Source organism: Metopolophium dirhodum, chromosome 6 (genome assembly GCF_019925205.1).
Source record: "Metopolophium dirhodum isolate CAU chromosome 6, ASM1992520v1, whole genome shotgun sequence".
Lineage (NCBI taxonomy): Eukaryota > Metazoa > Arthropoda > Insecta > Hemiptera > Aphididae > Metopolophium > Metopolophium dirhodum.
Window position 1 is genome coordinate 18,884,175 of NC_083565.1, and position 15,686 is coordinate 18,899,860.

The 15,686-nt window shown below is 27.6% G+C and overlaps 3 protein-coding genes across 5 annotated transcripts; 1 reads left to right on the forward strand and 2 right to left on the reverse strand.

Moving 5' to 3' along the window:
- Window positions 1–174: 174 nt before the first annotated feature.
- On the forward strand, window positions 175–6,918 carry LOC132947416 (glycerol-3-phosphate dehydrogenase [NAD(+)], cytoplasmic). Of its 2 annotated transcripts, XM_061017693.1 has the most exons (10): window positions 175–603; window positions 1,593–1,770; window positions 2,791–2,931; window positions 2,994–3,135; window positions 3,191–3,303; window positions 3,382–3,612; window positions 4,843–4,949; window positions 5,018–5,107; window positions 6,465–6,497; window positions 6,581–6,918. In XM_061017693.1, the coding sequence occupies exons 1-10, from the start codon at window positions 560–562 to the stop codon at window positions 6,606–6,608; spliced, it is 1,107 nt and encodes a 368-aa protein (XP_060873676.1). In that variant the 5' UTR covers window positions 175–559; the 3' UTR covers window positions 6,609–6,918. The 2 variants fall into 2 exon arrangements, with proteins under 2 accessions (XP_060873676.1, XP_060873677.1); XM_061017694.1 differs by lacking the exon at window positions 6,465–6,497 and having other exon boundaries at window positions 176–603.
- Window positions 6,881–9,084, reverse strand: LOC132947417 (uncharacterized). Its single transcript, XM_061017695.1, has 4 exons — window positions 8,423–9,084; window positions 8,131–8,338; window positions 7,825–8,062; window positions 6,881–7,107 (listed from the first exon to the last, which is right to left on the reverse strand). Exons 1-4 carry the CDS (start codon window positions 8,598–8,600, stop codon window positions 6,925–6,927), a joined length of 807 nt encoding a protein of 268 aa, XP_060873678.1. The 5' UTR covers window positions 8,601–9,084; the 3' UTR covers window positions 6,881–6,924.
- An 812-nt stretch (window positions 9,085–9,896) lies between these two features.
- Window positions 9,897–15,007, reverse strand: LOC132947415 (abl interactor 2). 2 transcript variants are annotated; one of them, XM_061017691.1, is made up of 6 exons: window positions 14,597–14,648; window positions 13,297–13,631; window positions 12,613–12,760; window positions 12,097–12,492; window positions 11,470–12,033; window positions 9,897–11,405 (listed from the first exon to the last, which is right to left on the reverse strand). In XM_061017691.1, the coding sequence occupies exons 1-6, from the start codon at window positions 14,643–14,645 to the stop codon at window positions 11,242–11,244; spliced, it is 1,656 nt and encodes a 551-aa protein (XP_060873674.1). In that variant the 5' UTR covers window positions 14,646–14,648; the 3' UTR covers window positions 9,897–11,241. The 2 variants fall into 2 exon arrangements, with proteins under 2 accessions (XP_060873674.1, XP_060873675.1); XM_061017692.1 differs by lacking the exon at window positions 14,597–14,648 and adding an exon at window positions 14,703–15,007 and having other exon boundaries at window positions 9,899–11,405.
- Between the last annotated feature and the right edge of the window lie 679 nt (window positions 15,008–15,686).

Sequence of the window (15,686 nt, forward strand, 5' to 3'; positions counted from 1 at the left end):
CCTAAACACACATTTTTAGGTTATTGCTTTTTATCATATTTTATCATGGTTACAATGTTATATCGTAGTGGTAACATCACAGAATACCTGTGGTTACATAATTTAAGATAATATTGTTGTTTGGTGATAATAATTTTGAAATTCTCTGGTATTTTTTTAAAATATAAAATAGATTTTGTGCTTATAATTAATATACCTATTTAGCCTCCCTTGTTATCATTGATTTGGTGCGTGAACTGCCAAGTCAGTGTTTTTGTCTCGTGACAATGTTATGATTTATGGCGAAATGTACGATTTTTTCTAACAGGTTCCTAGTCTTCCTACTTCAAATTAGCTCACTGAAATTATCTTTGCCACGAAGCCACGAAGGTCAAGGACGAACGTGTTCAAATGATAAGAAAACTGATCAGCTTATTGATATAATATTCAAACATTTTTTTTCACCATTTCTCCGCTACTATAGTCTATAATATCTATCTGTTTTAGTTTCACTTGACATCTTCCCGTCGACTGGTAAATTTTTTTCTTCGTAACACACAACTTCATTTGTATACCGAACATGTCGTCCAAACAAAAAGTTTGCATTTTAGGATCCGGAAATTGGTATGTACCATTGTTGCTTTAATGATTATTTACATTGAATGGATCAAAAAATTATCTATTGATGAACCGAAAAAAGTTTATCCATGTTAACAATTTATAAAAAATGAATATTCTGTCTCAGCAGTCATTGGTACTCACAGTTAACATTATTATAATTTTTTCATATTGTTATTATCATAGACATAATATTATGTCTATGGTTGTTATAATATAGTCTATTGTTTTTTGAACTTTGATAGATAATGCTCTGTATTTTGTATTTTGATTAAACCAATTATTTTAATATACCAAAGTTTTTAAACCTTTTATTAACTAATGTTCAACTTACACAACAATGTGTGTACACTGTACATCATTGAAACATTCTTAAAAGGTCATCATAAATTCTTGAAAATTATTGTTTGATAGTAATACACTAATATTATGTTCAGCATAAAAGTTTGAAAAATAAATAATAATCTTATTTTAATAAGTAAATATGAGAATTTCAATAGAAAAACCGATTTTTAATTTTTAGTGATTTTTTTTTTTAAGAAAATTGTTAAAATATCCTGCTTATGGAAAGGTTTTGGTCAATAATATTTATCTATATTATCTTAAATTATTAATTTATCCCTACTTAATATTATTTAAAATATCTATTTATCTCAAGTACCTACCAATTACCTAATATAAATTTAAAATAAAATGATTTTAGAATACCTACCTACCTACCTACCTATTTAATATTTTAAATAAATCTAAACAAATAAAACTGTGGTACTATTATCTTATGTTAATATTCATTCGAGTTAGGACAAAAATCCAGACAGTTAGGTAACTGTTCTGTTGTATTATAGTAGATGTCAAATGTACTCCTTCACTGAGTAGATCATATAATCTGTGGAAATACACAGTATTTTAGATAAAATTAAAATACAATTTAAAATATAACATTACAAAATTTGTTTGATAACGGTTTTATAATTTGTAATTTATATAATGTATAGGGGTTCAGCTATCGCAAAAATAATTGGTTCAAATGCAGCCCGCTTGGATTCATTTGATTCCTGTGTTAATATGTGGGTTTATGAAGAAATGATTGAAGGAAAAAAATTGACAGAAATAATTAACACCACTCATGAAAATGTGAAGTATTTACCTGGAAAGAAACTCCCTGAGAATGTTGTAAGTTTTTGTTGAATTAATCATTATTATTTTATAATAAATTAATACTGGACTCTAACCAATTTTCTCCCAAAAAAAACATTAGGATATAGGTATTCAATAAAAATAATATATTAGCCATTGTGTACTTGTATTAACCTTTATGGTTAATCATAAATAAAATAGAATAATAAGAACTAAATTGGGATTATGCAGATAATAAAAAAAATATTGAATTGATTAACTTGCACTTTTAAACAAACTTAAATTAAATTAAAATATGATTCATTTCATTATATTCCTACATTTAATATCTATTTTTAATGTAAATACCTATGTTATGTTATGTACCTATAGGCAAAACTATAATAGGTATTTGTTATAATTAATGTAGGTAATTAAATTTAAGCAACTAGTGCAGAATTAATTACTATGTATTTTTTTAACAGTAGGTATGTAAATATATGACAATGACAAGGATAAGGGCATTTAGTTATATCTTCAATGTCATTTAATTTTTAACTCTCATATTTATTTGACTTACTGCCAATGGCTTGGCAATATAAAATTTACTATTTATGATGTAGTGTAATATAGTTATTGTAATAAATAAATTATATTTATAATTATACATTTGCTCCCACTAAATATTTCAATTCAAAATAAGTCTAGTAATATAATTTTTTTTTAACTCAATAGGTAGGTAGGTATTTTATATAAAATCAATAATCACTAATCAATAATTTTTATTTCCTACATTATTAAATTTTAATTTTAACTGAAGTATTACATTTAAGTTTGTTGTCATTAAAACTAAAATTGTATTTCACTATAACATAATATACAACATATTTAATTGATATATATTATTATAGAAACTTCATTAAATTTAATAGTTACTGACAAATAGTATTTAACTTGTTAAGCACATTATTGTTCTTAAAATTTAATTAGGCTATTATATATCTCTACCAACACTTAACTTTATTTAAAATTGTTAAAAATTGTAAGAATATTGTAATAAGTTAAAAACAATTTTAGGTTGCTGTACCTGATGCAGCCGAAGCCGCCAAAGATGCCGATATTTTAGTATTTGTTGTTCCTCATCAATTCATACCAAAATTGTGTTCTAGCCTTGAAGGGTTCATAAAACCTTCTGCTACAGCACTTTCTTTAATTAAAGTATTTACTGACAATATAACTTGTTATTTATAATTTTTTTATGTTATTTGTATATTTTAAAGGGATTTGATGTCGCAGAAGGTGGTGGAATAGCTCTGATTTCACAAATTATCAAAAAACATTTAAAAATTGAAGTCTCTGTACTAATGGGTGCTAATTTGGCCAATGAAATTGCTGATGAAAAATTTAGTGAAACCACTATTGGTAAATTACTTTTATATAAATTGTTTGATTTATATTAACAATTATATTTATTTAGGATGTAAAGATAAACAAATTGGACAAATTCTTAAAGATGTAATCCAGACTGACTATTTCCGTGTTTCTGTGGTTGATGATGTTGAAGCTGTTGAAGCTTGTGGAGCACTGAAAGTAATTAACTTAAGTTCATTAAATAAATAATTTTTTTTATTATTTTATATACATTAATGTTTTTATTTGTGTACTTAGAATATTGTGGCTGTCGGAGCTGGTTTTGTTGATGGTTTGAAATTAGGAGACAACACTAAAGCAGCCATAATACGAATAGGTCTTATGGAAATGATTAAATTCGTTGAAAAATTTTACTCTCATGCTCGACTTAGTACATTCCTAGAATCATGCGGTGTTGCCGATTTAATCACTACATGCTATGGTGGTCGTAATAGAAAAGTATCTGAAGCTTATGTGACATCAGGAAAGGTAAATAAAACCTATATAATTTATTTTCTATAGCAATTTAAACTAGCTTAAATAAGATATTGTCAAATTGTATTTTGTTTAGAAGATATTTTGAGCTAAAAACTAATTGTTTCCTGTTAACAAACTATTCCAGTAAACATTTTTCTTATAAAATATGGTTATTTAAAAATAGTTTACAGATTAGGATTTTAGTTTATTTTCATGCTAGATTAATTTTTGTGTACTGTTTGGTTAAAAATGTATAATGCTGATTATGTTTCTTCTATAATTCTCATATATCATAATATTACTTGGCCTTTTCAGTTATTAGTTATTACTATATTATTTTATCATAATCATCTGCCAGATGGTCAAATACTGTGTTTGTTGTGTAGTGAATTCGACCACTATGGCTATTTATTACATATTCAAATATAATTATTAAATATTTGTATTGACTGACTGTTATTGTTGATAATAGTGGTTATTTTATTTATAACAAAAGAATTTAAATAGTTTTTATTATAAGTTTGAAGTTCATAAGAAAATAAATAATAATTAATTAGTTATCTATTACCTCATAATGAACCAACGTAATGTAAATATTATTCCAATAACATTTAATTAAATATTTAAGAATTTGGAAAACAATTTTATTGTTGATGATAGTGGTTATTTTGTTTACTCCTAAAGAATTTAAATGGTTTTCATTAGTAGTTTGAAGTTCATAAGAAAACAAATAAAAATTAATTGGTTATCCATCACTTCACAATGAACCAATGTAATAAAAAAATGTCAATACATTAACAATATAATCATAGTTTAATATCAGTATGTATGTTCTTCCAATAATATTTAAGAGGACGTCGCACATATTATGTTGCCTCCGTCTTACACACGATTAATAATTTACATACTCATAACTTACTTAAAAATTAATATATCGTAAAAAAGCAATGGGAGAACACATAATATTCTTATGTAAAAGTTTGATAATAGGTCAATTCACTCTAATATCAAAACTGACAGCACACTATTGAAATGGCAAATATCAATATCTGTGGGTGCAGCGTCCTCTTAATGAACTATTTATGAATTTTGAATAACATTTATATTTAATGTAAACAGTAAATACCTGGACAAAATTAATAGGATAATATATTATTGAATAAAATCTCTGGTAACTTTTAAATATTTAGTCGCACTTAAATTAAGTATAATTGATTTTCTGTATATATTATTGTTTATTAGTCAATTGAAGAACTAGAAAAAGAATTGTTGAATGGACAAAAACTTCAAGGACCAATCACAGCGGCTGAAGTAAATTTTATGCTCAAAAATAAAGATATGGAAAATGAGTAAGATTCAACATTATTTTTTTAAAAAAATAATGTATACCATAAATTATTTTTTAAATTTATTTCAGTTTCCCATTGTTTACAACTGTCCATAAGATTTGTATTGGAGAATTAAAGCCTAGTGATTTAATTGAACAGATGAAATTAAATACCAACATGTAAGTTGTATATATATATATAATATATAGGTAGTCATGTATTGTAGCCACCAATCTATTAACATTTATAAATTAATAAACTAGTGGTGTATTTAAGACTTTTAAAGAAAAAAGTGTAATTTTGTTTAAAAGTTATAAAAGTAATATAATTGATCTTATTATAATTAAAATGATTGAGATAAAAAAATATGTGTATAAACATGGCTCACAAGGAACCAATACCTATAAATACGCCACTGGTTAAATTTAATATGTATATGTTATTTAATAGTTATCAAATATAATCATAAGTTTGGTTTAAAAGTAAAATTTATTTTTACTAGGAAATAATATTGTTTTTGTTCAGCTTAAGGGTCCTGGTGCCAGTTTTTCAAATTTTCCACAATTCTATACAATTTTATATTTTAGTTGCCTCCTCAATTATAAGACTTTTCCATTAATCTACTACCCGATACCTATTTAAGTGGGGATTGATAGAGTGTATTATATTGAAAAAATTGACTATGGGAATAACTCTCAAGCTTTGTAGAATTGGCGGATTTCGATGACTATTTTTTTAACTGAATGAAGAAGACTTCCTTCAGTCCGCATTGATATCTGATTTTATATTTTACTTCAAATAATTGTATTAAAAAAATTGTAAAAAAAATGTTTTTTATCTTGTAATTTTTTAGACATATTATAAAGTTAAAGAATAAAATATTGAAAAACAGAAATCAATGTGGGCTGTGTAGAATATCTCCTTCTAAAAATTAAAAAAAAAAATTATGAAATTTGGTTGATTCTACAAGGCGGTATCGTTATTCCCGCAGTGTTTTTTTGAAGACAAAATGGCATCGGCACCGGGCGCCTTAATGCATTTCATTTCATTAACAATAATAAAAGTTATTTTCATTGTAACTCTTGTTTAACTGTTTATTTTATAATTTAATATTTAAATAGATGTTTGTATTTAATTGCATATTATCAGATTCAATTGAACTGTGGGGCCTAGGTTTTAACTATTTTTTTTAAATTGTAATTTGTTCAACTTTTAATCATAGATTTGTATGCATTTGTAAAATTATAATTTCAAGTAATCTATTTTTATTTGTACTGCCTTTAATATGTATGTTGTATGCGTTATGATATATATTTGTTTATTGATACGCATTAATTATTAATGATTTTTGTTATTGTTTTTGCTTAATTATTTTTAATCTTAACAGTATGTTATATTTTCTTTTAAAAATGTATGTCTATGCAGAAAAAATTTTAATTTCTGTATACTAGATTTCTTGTTTTTAAATATTTGTTATGTTTCATGCATGCCAATCACTAGCTTAAAATAACAGAAGTATTTATATAATATTTACAGGTCTGACAAATTAAATCTGGACAAATGTAACCTGTAGGAATAATTCTTATTTTTTAAAATTCAAATACAAATCTAAGTTTGTTTAATACATTTGTATTGTTTTATTTTATTTTTAGAAAAACTGAACAAGCTGGTGGAGAATAAATGAAATTGTTCTTCCAACATTGTTAGGTTGTCATACAGTATGACTTTATTTCTGCAAGAATTAGATACTATGTTTATACAATTAATACTCTCAATGCACGTCTATGTCAGTATGTCCCATATCTTTCTTGTTGAAGTTATATAATGTAGAATTATTCATTTGTGTCACATGTGTCATTTTTAAATGTTAACAGTTTTTTTGCACTACCTCAAACAAAAATGCACCAATTTCAAATGTTACCAAATTGTATTGTATTAAGGCAATCAAAATATAAATATATGCATAGGATTTATTAGTTAAATAAATAAATGTGTATTAAAGTAATGAAACAATTATCAACCCAGAGGTCACTATTATGACTAGTAACAATATTTCTTTAAAACTGCTTGGATCATCTGCATAGCGATTTTTGGTGGTTAATCTTCGATTTTTAATTTCCAATAATGGTATAATAATATTCAATATATCTGGTATCATCAAAAAGAGATCTCTTATCACCTAAAAATAAAAGAATTTTAAGTAACTTAAAATTTATATGAAGAGCATATAAACTTGGTATACAAACATTTAGTACATTTACTATACATTACTATATCTGACTTACAGATGATTAAAATCAAGTTAACATACTATATTGATGATTCATTTTTAGTATAGGATTCTTTCAAATGAAATTGAATCTTTCATTTGAAATGCATCTGAAGCGTTAAAAAAGTTATGACTGTTCAAAATATCAACAAAACGTTATGTTAACTTGATTTTTCAATTTTCAGATAATAAAAATGCAGTCCAGAATAAAAATAACAAGTTAAAAATATAGAAAATTAGAGATATAATAAAAATTAGTTTTGATTATAGAGCATTAATTTTCAATTTTAAGTTTTCAAAAATAAAAACTAGTTTGTTAAGATTGATTATCAAATTCATGACACACTGTATTCGTGTATACTTATAATATGTAGTAAACATGGTATTTTCTCAGTATGAACTTGTATTATTATAATATATGATTAATTGAGTAGATTGATTACAGTTAAGCCATATCGGTTTCACATTGGATGAGGTCATTTAATCGATACCAATAGTAAATACCTAGTAAAAGTAGATACATTCACTTGTACCACAGATTAGATTAGAATATATAATATAGTTATATTGTATATACTATATAGTTGTTCTAGGCTAACAATACTATTTATTTGTAAAATATCTTACTTGATGTGCGAATCCACTTCCTCCAATTACATTAATAACAAACTGATCAAAGCCAGCAGCTAACATATGTGTTAAGCCCACAGCAATGATAGAAAACAAATGAAATTTCTTTATTTCTTTTCTGCGATCACATATTGTGTACAGAATGCCTGTAGAATACAGTTCAGTAACAGTGAAGAATATCTGATGATTCCATTGTGAATAAAAATCGTCGTTCCAATAGTTGACAAATGACCACCTTGAAAATATTGCAATGTCATAGCTTAGCAGCAAGTAAATAGAAGGCTTACACTGTGTATAACTAACCACGAGTAATAGTGAGAGAACATCGACAGAATAAACAACAACATCATGTTGTAGCGTATCTGCTTGTCAAAGCATAGCCTGACAATGTTTTTCACACATTCGTACAACACAATCGTGCAAACTGCCGTAATCACCCAAATTTTAAACGTGTTGTCTGTAGCGTTGAAGTACATATGCTTATATCTAGCAACACCCGCTTCGTAAGGACCTAAAACAAATAATCCCTTTCTCTGAAGACAAATACGATTTGGTTTTTAACCACACATACAAATGTGCGTAGAGCTACGCATACCTTTGAACACGGTGTCCCAACAGGAACACGTACAGTGCTCCTTGTTGACGTTCACATTGAAATCGCTCCAGAATTTTTCCAAAATCAGTATGTGGATTGCAGGTAAAAAGACGGGTACGAGGAGTGCTATGCATTGTGATTTTTTCGATGCAACATTTGTTGGGGCGGTCAAAATCATTTTTATTTAGAAAAAAGAGAACAACTACCTATCTACCTAGTACCTACCAACGGCTGTTACATACTGTTTAATGCATACAGCGATTTTGGTCTTAAATGTTCTGAGTGTTGGATTTTCGTGTAACATTTACACTCTTTGGCGATGTACACACTACACGCATTACTCAGCTTTGGTCATTACGCATATTATCGAATTTTGGAATCCACCTATATAAAATTCAATAATATTATTCTTGTTTATAGTATAAATCTGTTTGATAACCATTATCACATTTCGAAACATCAAGCCCACGGACTAAGATACTGAGACTTGGGGAGTGAAAAAAATGCTTACTGTTTCGTCTGTATTTTTATAACTAAAATTTAAAGTAGGTAGTTTTATATTTTTTGGTTAATAAATAAATCGCGTATTTTTGTTATGCATGTGTACTTATTACCCTACGTTTTAAAAAATCCATAATCTATTTTCCTTCAAAACCATTTTAAGACATCAAAAATGTATTACATAAATGATAAATATTAAATAATAGTAATAACCAATGGTTCCATCCTAGTCCGTGGTAGCGCTACATTCGCACTTGCCTCATTTCCCCCTCGCACAGCCTTACTACATTCCATAAGCGGCCCGGCTCCCCGTCACCTGCCCGCCTGTTCGTTTCCAGTCCATACGACCATACCATTCATAGATAAGTATAATATAATACCATCTTAGTCCGTGATCAAGCCTAAACAGGGGGGCTCACGTCATGTAAACATAGATAGTAAATAAAACTGAAAACGGGTAACTATTGGATTCATTGACCTATTATAAATAGGTTTTATAATGATTGGATTGTTCATAGACTATAAAGTATAGAGGCAGTTTTTTAAACTTGAACTTAAAAAGGTAACTCTGAGGTAACAACTAACAATAGACATTAGAAAAGTTACAACTAACAAATTAGCATATATAAGGTCAAGTTTAGTGTTTATCTCTTATCGCATAATACCTATTTTTAATTAATGTGGAAAGAAAATCATTATTTTCAAGGCCGCTCCAAGTTACCCAAGTTACCATGTAGTAAATATGAATTTAGTCTTGTTTAATGTCGTATGGGGAATAAATGAGTTAAAAAACATTTCTCCGTGACATTTTGCATTTAGATTTTTTACAATTATACTTTCACATATAATAGTTACACTTTTTGTTTAAAGTATTGATGTTATTACCTATATAAAATAAGTACTTAAGAAAATTAAAAAAAATATTTAATATTACATCTACACTTTTGATCATTATGTAAAATACATTTTAGAAAGGTTTTGAGATCTATAGCCATAGTAATGATGATCCCATGCAATTAATTTTCTTATCATTTAACTAAAACAGTATTAACACGCTGCTATATAAATTATTATAGTGGTTCGAACTCTGAAGTCCATACTAATCATTTTATACACTAACTGAAATAGACCGATATAAAGATTATTTTATAATATTGCCATGTATACTTCATAAACACCTATATAAATTAATTGGATCCCGACTTTCTGGGAACATAAGATTATAGGCTATATAATGTTATACACTGAATAAATAAAATGCTAATCGAGAGTTACAAACATTAAATTAGATATTAAGACAATACAAATATACGATTTAAGAATGTATAGACTAAAGAGTAAATACAAATGTGGTATTCATTTTATATAACTTATAATTTTAATAATCAGTAAAATGTAGTATGCAGTTGCAGGGTAAATACTAAATAGTTTGAAAATTTCAAAAGGTTTCCCTTAAAAATGGAACTAACAACATAACTAAGCTCAATGCTACTGCATTTTGAGAATTTTAATAATATTTTTCATTAAAATTTAAGCAATTTATAAGTGTATTCTATAGATTAGTATTTAGAAAATGTTGTTTAAAAAGAAGCATAATATACTTATTCAAAATCCCCAGACACTTCACATGAAACATATTTCTACGTTTGGTATAAAACAATTTAAAATAGATACATAATTAACTAATTAGGTAATAATTTTAAATATTAATAAACTATTGCGATAACTTATATTGTATATTTTCAATAAAAATTATTTCAGTAGTCAATTGACTTTAAAATAAATCATAAATAATATTTATACAAATAAAATAAATAATATACTTGTGTACAAAGTGCAATAAATATTTTTAACTATTTAATTTGAAGTATATTTTTAAATTAATACTAACGTGCAATTAAAATAAATAAAAGTAAAGAAACATTCAACGGGTCTATTAAATATTTAACCAATATATAATGATTTGATACCGGCATACCGCTATATTATCCATCATTAATTATGAATTAGTTTAATTTATAGTTTATACATAAATATTATAGTAAGTCATTAAACATAATTATTAAAGAACACTTATTGAAATAAAATAATATTAACAAGTTTCAAAACTATTATATTATCTTGATTAAATAGTAAATACGTTTATAATTCAAATTCAATTTTAATTTTAAATATTTAAACTTAAACTTATTTTGTTTAAAGCTCTTTAATAAAACATTATCATATTATTATATTATCATATATGTTGGTAATAATAATATTAATTTCGTATTGAAAGCTTATTAATATTGTATAAAAATAAAATGTAAATATATGCTTTATTTACAGCCTTCAACATAATTTCCTGGGAATAAGCCTGTAATGCCGTCCATTACACCTTCCCACCAACCATCATCATTTTTCTTTAAGACATAAATAACTGAATTTTCTTGAAAACTTAATTCATCGTCTTTATCAGCATAATAATCATAAATTGCAATTACTAAAATATAAATAGTTTATTATAATTTAATATAATGTATATTATTAAAAAATTTTAAACTTACCCTTCTCCAAATAATTCTTAGGAACCCATCCTGGAAGATCAGGTTCTTGGGGTACAATTGGACCAGCAGCAATATGACCAAAGTGATCTTCTGGAGGTGGTGGTAATGGCGGAGAAGCTGATGCTTGTCTAGTATGTTGCTGTTGAGGGGAAGTGACTACTGCAGATGAAGAATGATATTGTGATGAGTTTTTTAAGATACCAGGTAACTGTGAGGTATTTGCACGATAGTGGTCAGTAGTTGTTAGCTGGGGAATGTTAGAACGATAATGATCAGTAGGTGGCTGTTGAGGGATGTTCGAACGATAATGATCGGTGGATGATTGTTGAGATAAATTTGAACGATAATGATCAGTAGATGATAGTTGCGATGTATTAGATCGATAATGATCTGTAGAAGATTGTTGAGATATATTTGAACGATAATGGTCTGTAGATGACTGTTGAGAAGTATTTGAACGATAATGGTCAGTATTTGATGAAAAAGGAGCCTGATGGAGATGATGGTCCAACAAATCTGGTCCAACTCCCATTCTTGTGTTTAATGTATGAGGAGACGGTGGAGCTAAAACACAATATGGATTAATAATTATAGGTTAGCTTCATACTACAAATTTAATTCACATACGGGGCATAGAGTTTAAAGATGATGGTTGTTCCGACTGCTGCATTGGATGCACCATGCCAATGATTGGAGATTGTTGTATGCTACTAGACGACGATGTGTGATGTAGAGGAAGAGTATTATAACCAGGTCCTTTTTCACGTCTGACATGGCCTAGTGGATAATTAGGAGCATAGTGACTGGGAACTTGTGGTGGAGCAACCGCGGGAGGTGTACGATATTCACGAGACCCTTTACTCAATGATCCAGTTGCTCGTATAACTGCTGGAGGAGTAGGTGGTTTGATTGTAGGAGCAGGACCAACAGATGACATATTAGTTGAAGCACTGGAACTATTGGAAATTGGTTGACGGACCATACGGGGAGTATTACGAACACCGTGGCCAATATCATCAAGTGCTGTAATATAAAATGTATACAAATAACATACAATTTTAAAATAATGATTTCTAAATCTTTAAATTAGTTATGTGCATTACATAATATTGTTATATTCTCGAAACAAAAAGTAGCAAGTACCTGTAAAATCAATTGGTTTTCTAACATATTTAATAGGTTTTTCAGGATTAGCAGGTGCAATGATTTTATATTGACGGTTGGTTGTTTTATTTGCTGTCAATACACCGATTTCTCGTCTAGCAACTTTTTCTTTATGAATCATTACGTTCTATAAAACATTGATATAATTTTTGTGATTAGTATCTTAAGTACTAGTACTTATTAGTTATTAGTATTATGTATGTATACACAATATGCCTTAATGTAGGTTTTACAGGGGAAGGAGATGGGTTCCCTCTAAACATGTGTAAATGTTTAAATATGTAGTTCCTAACTTTAATAGTGATTATAGTCACCAAAGTATAAAATATTTATTATAAATACAAATTATATCTTATTATTATAAAGTGTATAGCACTTAAAATTACTTCTCCTAACCTATCAATGATTAAAAAAATGAGAAGTTTAAAAATACAATTACATACAAAATATTTTCACCCTTCCACCCTTAGGATTGTCACTGTTTCAGTAAACATCTTTACCTAGTATATATTATGCAAGATGACCAATATTATGAATTACAAAAAAAGGTGTAGATGTCATACAGTTATTATGATATTTTCACAATTTTTAACACAGATTTCTAATCAGTACATATTATAGGATGTAATATTTTAGCATGTAAATTTTTATGAAAAAGATTACTTGAGCAATGTGGTTGATTTGACTATCCATTTCAGATAGTTGAACGGTTTGAAGGTCCAATAATTGTAAAAAGTTATAAGCAAGTGTGTTTATTTGATATGCAACACTAGCTAACGACTGGGTAGTATAGTTTTTTGTTTCTTCTAAAGCCAATCGTTTATTCTCAGCTTGAAAATAATTTCCTTCACAGTATTCAGCAACACGCTCTAAATTTACATGACTGTCTGTCAAACTGTTACGACCCTCCGGTATATCAGCTTGTAACAGCTGTGCCAATTCAGCCATGTTGTCAGAATCACTTCCTAAGCCAGATTCTCGACTTGGATCCGAAGTTCCTGGAAATATATTTTTGAAAAAATTATTATTATCTAGACTTATTCAACAAAATACAAAATTACAAATATTATACGTTATAACCTTCCAACAAAAAGTAAAAAAAAATCCAAGTACAAACTTTTTAACTAAAATTATAAGATCAAATAACAGCTGTCTTAATGGGTTGAAGAAACTGACGTAAGTTTATTATTTTGGTTTTAAAAACAATTGAAATAATAATAATTGATAATTACATATTAATTATTAAATATAGGTACTTTTACTTTACAATTGCTGTCTTTACAAACTGACTTTTTAGTGTCATTATCAAAATATGTTAATATAGATTGATAATGATCCAGTAAAGTGACCCATTGCTCACATATACCTATAGTCACAACTTACAACACAAACAGAGAAGCTGTTATGTCAACAGTCAACTGTATTAGATGAATTAGTGAAGTTCGATACAATATTCTATTTTATTTGTATTGTGTATATTATATTATTCCAAATACAGTACTAGTCCATGTCACAATCTAATACCAATTTATAGCAGTGTCCATATTTTTGAAAGTTAATTTTTTTTGTATTAATTAGTATTATTTATTAGTCATTAATGTCGTCATTGACCCAAACTATTGGTTACGAGTTAATGACTAACAGATGTGAATAACAATTTTATTCTAGTAACACTGCTCATATTTAATCATTTTCTGAAACTGAAACTTTTATTGATTATAAAACCATGTAGGTATACATTTACATCATCAACTAAATTCAATGAACCAGTAATAATTACTTAAATAAGTAAAATTGGAAATCAACAAAATCAGTACAGATTTTTAAGAAAATCGTAAAAGGGTTCTGGTAAGGTTCCGGTTTCAATATTTTCATAAGATCCGAATCAAATAGGTACTGGTATATTTAATTTCGTTCCAAGTCCTGTTTGATCAATCAATAACACTGACAGGTAGATACTAACCTAAATCTATGTTTACTGCGAGTCTACGAACAGTCATTTCCCCTAGCATATAGTTGTTGTAATTACATTATACAATACATTAATACATAAATACTAATTGTTCAACCTGTATTCGTAAACGTCGTCCACATGGCCATATTTCAATAACATTAACTTGTTAAAATAGATCGAGAACGAATAATATAGAACTGAGAAATTAGTTTTATTAAATTAAATAATTAATACATTTCACATTGAACTATTAAATATAATTGATAAAATCCATATACTCGCACAAAGCCACAAACTGATTGTACTATAACTGTATATAGAACGTAGATGACAATGAATTATGAACTACCTATTATTATGTAGTACGTTCAATGTTGACATGAGCCAGGAGGGGCTTTTGCCTATTAGGCCTCGGTGGCTCGGTGTCGGTAAAACGGTATAGATGATAACAATAACTTATCTTCAGTCTGTAGTTCTGATGCATTAGGAATGCACTCAGAGTTGCCAACCCATGATGTTAGTCACTCACTCTGAACCACGGCAATTAACTTTTTACTTTCTTGATTTTTAATCAAGTAAGTATGGTAATTGAAATGAAAAAAGTCTGAATTTTGAAAACTTCAAGAATTTGTGTTAAACAGGAAAACCATAAAAATGTAACTCAGTAATGATGAGTAGGTGGGTAATTTAGATTTGATATCACACCCAAACGGTTTTCACAGATTTCCGAAACTGGAGAACGGATTTTGTTGTTTGGGTCTTGGTAGATTCACATTGACTAGGAAAAGTGCAATGAAGATTTTCAGAACTTTATCTCCAATCGTTAATTCACTACAAAGCTGTAAAGCTGAAAAACATCAAAAAACGCCCAATACAATTTGTTTTGATTTTTTTTTAATGTTCTGTAGTGAATTAACTACTTATTAAAGATAAAGTCCTGAAAATCTTTACTGCACTTCTCCTAACCAATGTGAATCTAACAAGACCCCAAACATCAACATCCACTCTCTGGTTTCGTAAATCTATCTCACTAAATGAAAATGAAAATGATTTTTTGTGGGGCTGTTCACACCGACATTTTTCTGGATTCAAATTGTTA

Excerpts from the sequence above, each read along its gene's own strand:
- LOC132947416 (XM_061017693.1), top strand. The coding sequence starts at position 560 with ATGTCGTCCAAACAAAAAGTTTGCATTTTAGGATCCGGAAATTG. Across the intron at positions 3,613-4,842 it reads CTTATGTGACATCAGGAAAG|TCAATTGAAGAACTAGAAAA; the intron begins GTAAATAAAACC and ends ATTGTTTATTAG. Across the intron at positions 6,498-6,580 it reads AATCTGGACAAATGTAACCT|AAAAACTGAACAAGCTGGTG; the intron begins GTAGGAATAATT and ends TTTTATTTTTAG.
- LOC132947415 (XM_061017691.1), bottom strand. The coding sequence starts at position 14,645 with ATGCTAGGGGAAATGACTGTTCGTAGACTCGCAGTAAACATAGATTTA. Across the intron at positions 13,632-14,596 it reads CGCAGTAAACATAGATTTAG|GAACTTCGGATCCAAGTCGA; the intron begins GTTAGTATCTAC and ends ATATATTTCCAG. Across the intron at positions 12,761-13,296 it reads AAATCAACCACATTGCTCAA|AACGTAATGATTCATAAAGA; the intron begins GTAATCTTTTTC and ends AATGTTTTATAG.
- LOC132947417 (XM_061017695.1), bottom strand. The coding sequence starts at position 8,600 with ATGATTTTGACCGCCCCAACAAATGTTGCATCGAAAAAATCACAATGC. Across the intron at positions 8,339-8,422 it reads TTGGGACACCGTGTTCAAAG|GTCCTTACGAAGCGGGTGTT; the intron begins GTATGCGTAGCT and ends TATTTGTTTTAG. Across the intron at positions 7,108-7,824 it reads GAAGTGGATTCGCACATCAA|GTGATAAGAGATCTCTTTTT; the intron begins GTAAGATATTTT and ends TTTTATTTTTAG.